General features: G+C 30.9%; 1 protein-coding gene across 1 annotated transcript; it reads right to left on the reverse strand.

The window, feature by feature from the left end:
• Positions 1-3880: 3880 nt before the first annotated feature.
• Positions 3881-4366, reverse strand: LOC148173877 (uncharacterized). The gene is made up of 3 exons (XM_088037462.1): positions 4288-4366; positions 4067-4230; positions 3881-4011 (listed from the first exon to the last, which is right to left on the reverse strand). The coding sequence occupies exons 1-3, from the start codon at positions 4291-4293 to the stop codon at positions 3906-3908; spliced, it is 276 nt and encodes a 91-aa protein (XP_087893588.1). The 5' UTR covers positions 4294-4366; the 3' UTR covers positions 3881-3905.
• Positions 4367-9252: the final 4886 nt, after the last annotated feature.

Below are 9252 nucleotides of genomic sequence, written 5' to 3' on the forward strand. Positions count from 1 at the left end.
ACGTGTTTGAACGACGGTTTCGGCGGTTGGAACGAAACGGTCGGAAAAACCGAGGTCTGTGGGTAAAACTGTCGGTTCAACACGACGGTTTTTGCCCACAGACCTCGGTTTTTCCGACCGTTTCGTTCCAACCGTCGAAACCGTCGTTCAAACACGTCGTCCAAGAACAAGGTTTGTGGGGCCCTTTACACTCGACCAATTTGTGAAACCGAAACTGGGGGCTGTGGGCGCCTCCGCCTGTGTAAAATATAACTTACTTTGTTCAAAATGTTACAAGCATTAATAAAATTAGTCTTTCTGCTACATTATTTTCATTTTTTAGCAACGTTTATTTAACAAGTTTTGCTTTGTCACGCCCGTTACAAATGTATGTCACACCCGTTATAGTTTTTTAAAAAATACAGTGCACAATTGAATTGGTTATTCTAATTGCAAAGAGGCTTAAAATGTGTGCCTATAGTTCATATATTTGTGTACTAAAGGAGAAGGAATCTGACTTTTGTGATTCGCAGAAATATAGAAAAATGTTATTAAAAACAATAAATTTAATTTGTACGCGTCACACCCGTGACACGACAAATTAATTTGCTGCTCTATGATCTGCAATCGTAACTTAACAAATTTTATATACATAATTTGCAGCACAATATACTTCTGCTAGAAAAAGTTCTTTAGTCGTGAATAAATTGAAAAATTGTTGGCATTTTGTCACACCCGTGACATATGGAATTGCTGTAATACTCTTATCAGTATTATTCTCATAATGCACAAAGCCAAATATACAAATTTTAGTAGACCTCAAAACATCTTTATATCTGATTCATAAATGGTTAGCAAAATATCCATTACACATATTTATTATTGCAAAAAGCATAATGTAAATAGAATCGCTACAATAGTTTCCTTCACGAAACGGGCGAGGAGTAAAATTTGTACAAAACGTAATAATTGCGAGTATCTTATTTATTTATTTGAAGTTTGTGGATTTCTGGTTTTTGGCTTTGAGAAACCCAACTTAGGAAAATGTATCTTCAAAATTTAAAATTAAGAAAGCGTTGGCTTTTAAATTTTTGGGGTATCAAACTAATTCTAAATACTTGGAGCAACTGACCGTTTAAAACATTATACGTAACAATTATTAGGAAATTACTTACGCATATTTGATGCTGACTTTGGACCACCATTTTCGAGTGATTTCAAACATCTTGAATTGAGTAATTTAGCAGGTATGGAATGTTCTAAATTTAACGTTTTTGGGTCCGTCACCTCCAATTTTTACGACACAAACACGAAAAATCACATTAATTTAGAACTACTCAACAATTAAACACCACTAATTTTTTATCATTCCGAATTCGTCAATTTGACAAATTGACAATTTTTAAATTTTGATTTACCGTAGCCTTCTTCAATATTGTATGCAAATTTCTAATTTAAAAAGAGGTTCATTTTCATATCTTTTTGTTGCAGAAAGATGAATGTGGTTCTATGTATACTCTGAAGAAATGATTTTCTTGTTGACAAATCAAATAAATTAATTAGACACTTATTAGCAGTAGCCTACACGTTCTACAATCGTTTGGCTCTAAATTGAGTCATGCCTACGATAAAGACTATTCTGAAGTGGTTTAAGAATTAATTAACTAATTGGTCTGTAGACTGTGTTCTTTTGTATGTTCAGTTCAAAGATGGTGGTAACATGTATTTAACCAAAACTGGATAGATATAGACTGTAGCGTGAAAACTGAACTCCGAGACATGTTTACTATTGCAGGTATAATTATCTGTAGGATAATTAGTAATTGATTAATTACAACAGCCTTTCTCCAATGTCAAGCAGCTATTATAAACTACTATAGTTCCGGCGGTATCAATGTAGAGAAACTATATTTCATGGAGAAAGTGAGAGAAGAAACAATTTAAACAAAATTTTTACCAAACCGAACAGAATTGCTGTTTGTGGTATAAGTGAGTATAAACGAATTTTGTTTGTGAAAATAATTTAGGACACGAGCGAAGCCGTTTGTTATTCACATGTATCTTTTTTTTTCAATTTATGACATTTTAAAAAATATATTGCTTAGGTACTCTTTTCGTAAACTAATTTTTATTTTTCTGGCAATAAATTACTGTAACTGTAGTTTTGTTCAGAACATCTTGTGGGTTACTTTCTTTGGTTATTTGTCATTTCAAACACACAACGTTGTCAATACCTACTAGTGGAAATAAAGTGTAATCGTTAACACTTTATTCCTTCTTTTGTTAAAAGTATTGACATTTTTTCTATAAACTATCCATTTTATTTTATTATATTAAGAACTGAAAAAAAGTTATTAATGTACCAAATCTGTAAAGTGATTTTTTTCAGATCAGTCGGAGGGCGAGATCGATAAAGACACTTTACTTACTTTGTAGTTTGTAAAAATTAAACTCCCACTTTTCTACGAAACGTTTTGACAGCATATCTAGGGTAGTTTCTAGCGACTTTCGTTTTGTTCTCTTTAGCTTCTTTACTCATTGTTTTCAAATACTATACCAGAGCTCATTACTAACAGTTGACAGCGAAAGCGTTTGACCTTGACGCAACTGTGGCATGCGTAGAAGCTAATCGTCTTATCTTAAGTTAAATCTCTATTGAAATCTTTTTTTGGCAACAAATTTTTAATTAATTATTGATTAATAAACTTGACAACGTGTTAACCACAAAAAACGCCACCTTCAATTTTCCCTTAATTTTCTCCCTAAAGAATTGAAAGCCTGATTTACACTTAAGAATTTTCGAAAATTTACACAGTAGAATGAACCGATAGCAATGAGCTTGACTTTAGAATTAAAATAAATAAAATAAATTAATTATGCACCGAATGCACTCACTTTTATTTAAAATGTTAAATAAATACCACGTTCTGTTTTTTCACAACAAAATATGCATTTTCTTGTTTACATCAAAATTTAGAATTTGCGGCAGGTAAAAAAGTTTTTCCGACGATCGTTTATTATTGTCTAAAAAATTAACAACAAATTCATTTTCCAAAATTGAACATTAATGTGCGTCATTATAAAGTCAATAGAAATGTCAAATGTTAATCTCGATCTAAATGTAAATACGAATCCACCCTTTTCCACACATATTTTGACATTTTAATGTTGGCACTCAATGTCCATCGAAGCTCTGATCCCTCCTGAGATGTAGGAGACTGCAAGTAATGCGACAGTTACGTTATTACTTTGACAGCGGGAGAGCTAGATTGGTAGTGAATTTTAAAGGTCAAAGAAAATAAAAGTGTGTGTATGTTTGGTTGCATAATTAATCGAATTAATATTTTGCTAAATAGCTTTTGGCGATTGTCGAGAATCGTCGGAAAAATATTGTAAGCAACACGTGCAGTAATGGCAACTAACGACCTCGACAATTTTTAATTCCACTCGCTCTTTACAGTCGCTCACGTAATTAAAAGCTCGATCTTTAATTGCTATCAGGTTTTTTCTTTGATCAATTTAAATTTTATTCTCTTCTGCACGATTAAAATTTCCAGATTACTCTCTAGATTTTCTTATTAACAATATGGGGAACGAAAAAATGTAACTCGTCTGTACTGTTACTACTTTTGCCGCTTTTCATTTCCATGCTAATCAAACTGAAATCTTTTTTAAAAAGAACTTTGACAACAAAAAAGGTTTAAACTTTTTTTCTGATATAATAATAATAATTTTCAAATGCCTCCTTATTGTAATTAGTGTCCTAAGTAGGATTAAAAGCGGTTCTTTATTACTCTCTTGTCGTTCTCTTTTTACATTCATTCGCTCTTTTGTGTCTTCGCATTATGGAAAGCACAATGAAAGTACAGACAATTTTGTGATATCTTATTTATTTATATAACAAGGTGGTTGATAAATAACGCTATTTACAAAGTTCCAGGAGCAGGTGCAGTGTTGATGTGGTGGCTAAAAGCTAAAGGTCCCTGAGGAAGAGGAGCAGTATGAACAGATCCACGAGTAGCAGCTACATATCTGCAAGTGAAACAATTATGACAAAGCCCTTCTAAAATATCAATTGTGTACTAACCCTGACTGAATAGCGGGAGCAGCGACAGCAACTGGAGCGACGGCGTGGTAGGCGGCAATGGGGGCAGCATGATAGGACAATGGACTGATGTAAGAGGAGTAGGCATGAGGAATGACAAGTTGAGCAGAAGCAACAGCTACAAGAGCGAAAAGAGCGACGAATACCTATAATTTTTAAGATTATTAAACTGCTCGTTATCTTAATTAAATTGCATATCTTACCTTCATTGTTGTTTTGGTTGTTTGCTTCGTTCTCTGTTAAAACGATATGATTTTGGTGTGGCTGTCTGAGCTTATATACCCAAACCGACAAGCCTTATTGAGGAAAAAAATCTTAAAATTTACTGATAAAATTGGCACAGGAAGAAACCTTGAAATATTTGTTCATGAATCTGGTTTAGCGTAGTATGGGCGTGTGCTGTTTTAAATTTCATACATTAGTATTGTCGATAGACAGGAAATGTCACTTGATTTAAACTTTAGATAAAAAATAAAACTATGTGCTAATAATAATTAGGACTGATAACCTGTTTTTCGTTTTTTTATTAGTGACTTTATTTCAGTTCATTCTATAAAATCTTGAATTTAGTGACAAACCCGTTATTTTTTCAACGACCTTCCAAGTTCAACTATTATCAAAGATATAAAAATTTCATTAATAAATTATCTTTATTAAGAAATAATGATAATTAAATTACTACATTTGGAAATGGAAAAATGGAATAATAAGTGGATAATAATTTGGCCTGTTAAGACTGTATATCGACCAGTAAATGCAATGAAATCATTTCAAAACCAGATTTCAAGTCTCAAGTGCAAGGACGTATTCTAATTAAACTGGCTTCTATAACGGAGTCATTTGTAAAGTGTGCTACAAAAACTTCATTGCCTATTCGGCTTAATCGATTTATATACATACTTCTATACAAACTAGGTACTTTACGATTCTATAAAATAAAGTTGAACTAAGAAGACGGGTTCTAGGAATAAAATGTGTCAGCATAATAAAATATGTTTGTTAATAGAATACAAAGAGATTTTCAAATAACTACAAACTACGAGAATGGTTTAAAGTAGGCATTTGCGCTTGCTTTTGACAACGCCATAAAGTTGACAAAATTGAAAAACCGCTCGCTCACGAATTTTTTTTCGATAAATCGCTTATGCCATAAAGAACGTATTGCATTAATATTGTGTTTCTCTTTATTCTTTTTTAATTTAAGAAGTAAAGAGAGACAGAAGCTCTCAAATACGCCGAATGGATGCAACTAGTAATGCGAACACTGACAGCAATAGAACACAAACATCACTAAAGAGTTATACAAAATTTACTCAAACAACATTAAAAGCAAACATTAAAAAATTCACCTCATCTTAAGTTCACCTAAGGGATTAGTATCAGTCACTAATTGAACCTGACTTCAACAAAATTTTGAAAATTTAATTTTTTGAAAATAAAGTAATATTTGACAGCGTACTGTCAAATACAGACAGCTGAAAGTCGGTACTTTTAATTTTTTATGAGAGATCTGGATTAGTTCATGAAATAGATTGTATATAGGTAAAGACTAGGGTATAATGATCCCTCTAAGGTCTTTAGCACCATAGCAATTTCATTAAAATAAAAGTGCAAGAGTGTAGAAGTATTATTTTACCCATGCACTAGAGGTAAAATGATTCCTTTCCATCGTAAGGATGTGTTATGTTCAACAAGTTTTATAAGTTAAGCAAAAGTTAGTGGAAATATATTTCAGCATTAAAATAAAAACAAAATAAACTTAAATAACAACAAACAAAATAGAGACTCTTATTGAAGACATAAATAAACATTAAAAGAATTACATTTTTTTTTCTAAAAAGGAAAAGTTTTTCTGATTTAAGAAGTTTTTAATTCCGCCAAACAGAAATTGCAAGTGAAAATATTTTTCTCTTGCCACTCTTGCACATTGATCATAAGCTCATTTTTGGCACACACTACATCTAATCCAATCCTCTTCTTTTGAAGATTGAATATATTTTTTTCAACAAAAACTACATTCTAAAAAGATTCTTTCTCTCGCTTTTGTTGTTTATCACTGTTTTTTGTCAAATATCATACAATTATTTATATTAGAGCTAAAGTGATCCCGAGATTGTTTTACCCAGTACCTAAGTGATCGTTTTACCCCAAGAGCAATAGGAACAAAGAACATAATCCATAAAAATTTACAACTGATGCAACTGAACCTACAAAAAATTTAAATTCGAAAAGTAAAATACTCTTGATTAAAAAATGCCTTTCCTTAGATCGAACCAAGGAAAAACACAAATATCGCTGTAATTTTTTTGAATGTCCATCGAACTGCATGCAGGTGTTTGTCTGCAATATCCGCAGGTTTAGCAACATATTTAATCATTTCATTGATAGATGGAACTAAGGGCAGTTACAACAAAATTTCGGATTAAAAAGCTATTCCTACTTAAAAACCTTGAATTCTAAAATTCCAAAATCTTAAAAACGTAAAAATTAGAGCTAAACTTACTGCTTGATATTTTTGAGAGAAGAAGAAGAATTGAAGAATTCTTAAAAAAGGTTGCACTGTTGCACAATTCTACTAATTTTTTAATTAAACAAGCAAACTCATGAGACCTGATATCGTTTATATGGAGCGATGATGGGCAAAAAAAATTGATATTAGACTAGGAGAATCACTAATATTTTTATTCTAGGCAGTGTAAATGTCTTAATATTTTTATTCATTTTTATTCTAGGCAGTGTAAATGTCTTAGGCTACATCGCTAACAAATTGAAACCTAAAATATTTTCATTTTCAGCATTTGAAAAACATGATTTTTTACTACAATAATGCTTGACTATATAGTATGTCCCCGGATTGAGTTTACAAGAGGAAAAATAACGTTATTTTTTATTTTACAAGAAAATGACAAAGGAATAATATTTTTTTGCTTAATTTAAAATTAATAAATCTCTAATTAAAACTTTAATATTATCAAACTGTGTTCTTAAAATCGAAAAAAACAAAAAATAACGAAAAACTTTTTTATTTTTAATTTTGCAAAAAATGTCAAAGGAATGAAATTTGTTCTTTATCTCAAACCAAATTCTACTATCTGATTGACCCGTTACCTGTTTTAGCACATAGTTCAATTCTAATTCTTTAAGACTGTTAGGAATTTTCTCAATTATTGTTAAGGATGCAATTGCATTTTTTTTCCAATTTTTTAATACTTGCACATTATTGGGTAAATTTTTCTTTAATCTTTAACACACTATTTGATATTGTGAATCGACAGCCTGCTATTATTTAAATACGATTACAAAATTTAATAAATACAAATAATGAAAACATTTATTTTAAAATTACAAACTAATAATTTTAAAATTTTAATTGCAGATTTATCTGTTTTGAAATAAGCAAAAAATGTTATTTCTTTGTAATTTTTAAATGGAAAATAAACTTTCTTTCCCTCTTGTGAACTCAATCCGGGAATATACTGTAGATGGCAAGGGTAACTTTCGACTGTATGAAACAAGCTAATATAACGACATTTCCAAGGCTTTTACAAAATCCAAATTTATCGCTCATAGAAGATACAGGTGTCCGGAAAGTGGCGCACCACCTTGAAAGGGGGTAATTGGGTAGTCCCCTAAAGCACCAAAAAAATTCCACACTTTCTGTTTTCGCTGTAGGACCAAAATAAAATTAGGAAAATGGCAACAATGCTGTACTCTTCCCCCAATAATTTAAATTTCCAGTATTCCAAGCTATAGTAACGTTGTTGTATTGTTGGCGTTAAATAGGTCGGCTCATGAACGAGTAATCTAACTATGGTTTTGTTGATTCAAAATTGTTTTAACAATTTTTAGCCATTTTTCACAAGATTTTTCCGATCTTTTTGCACCATGCCTTTGCGCAAATGTCTTTAAGGTAAAAAATTATTTGAACCTGAAATTATTGCACTAAAATCGTTAATTTTGGCATTAAACTTTTACTCTTCAATCCATTATATCTCTAAAAATTGATTCAAATTAATTTACCTAATAAGCAATGAATGGGTGTTTATAGTGCTTCAAATGCGTTGATTTTTTATAAATATCTGGGAATACATTTAATATCTTTCATAGAAATAAAGCAAATTGTCCAATTTCAGGGAAGTGTAAAAATTTAAGAGTATAACTGACTTTTCAGTCTATGTGTCAAAGTAAATCTAAAATCACTAAATTTGACGATGATGCCTATATTATTTTCAAAATGATAAATTTTCCAACATCATATTTTCTCTAAAAGTTTAACCGGCAACAGTGTCTAGTGTCAAATTTGATGACATTCAAGTTGAAAGATCCGGTTTATTGCAAGAATAATATCTAACAAGTGTTAAAAATCCGGAACAATGTGGTGGAGTCCTACAAATAAAAAGACCGCTAATGTTCTTTGTATCCATTTTAAATTTAATAATTCAATCATACCAATTAAAAGTAATGGTAATTTAAAAAATTTAAAAAAATTAAAAAAAAGAATATACATAAATTTGACGTTTCAACGCGTACTGAGATGTCAAATATTTTGAAATGTTAATATCAAAATTTGTTTTTCCCAATCCAGGCCGATTATTTCTACATTATTTCAAAAACCTACTCCTATTATTTAATATTTTACACAATAGCTATTTATGTACCAAGGCCATAAAGTGGTTCTTTTGGACACTTTTTGGCCGTGTTACACACAAAATTTTTTAAGCGACATCATTAAATTTACAAGTTAATTAATGTTTATTTATGATTTATTGATTTAATCAATTATAACAACTGAGTAATTGTAAATATTTGTAAATCCTTCAGAAAAGTTCATATTTTCTTTATTTACATTTGCAGTTTCAGCACGTGTAGCTTCTCAATTTGTATGAATTAGGTTTAATGTGTTTTTTAATGTTGTTGCAGGAGCATTGCTAGCCATGTTCATTTTCAATAATTCAACACGTCTTTGTTACACTTTACAGCAGTTTTTCGATTTGATTTTACCCAAATAATTATAAAATTGAGGGTAATATCGATCTTGATGTAATATGCAAGACTATGGACAGATGGCGCCACCATAGATCGGCCGAAAATGTTTGCGGCCAGAAAATACTCACTTTTAGGCCGCTTTTAAGGCCTAAAAATTCCATTTTCAGTTTCAGTCGCCTAAA

This window comes from Gnatocerus cornutus, chromosome 5 (genome assembly GCF_029298725.1).
Source record: "Gnatocerus cornutus isolate USDA-ARS CGAHR chromosome 5, icGnaCorn1.1, whole genome shotgun sequence".
NCBI classification, from domain to species: domain Eukaryota; kingdom Metazoa; phylum Arthropoda; class Insecta; order Coleoptera; family Tenebrionidae; genus Gnatocerus; species Gnatocerus cornutus.

Excerpts from the sequence above, each read along its gene's own strand:
- LOC148173877 (XM_088037462.1), bottom strand. Across the intron at positions 4,012-4,066 it reads GCTCCCGCTATTCAGTCAGG|ATATGTAGCTGCTACTCGTG; the intron begins GTTAGTACACAA and ends TTTCACTTGCAG.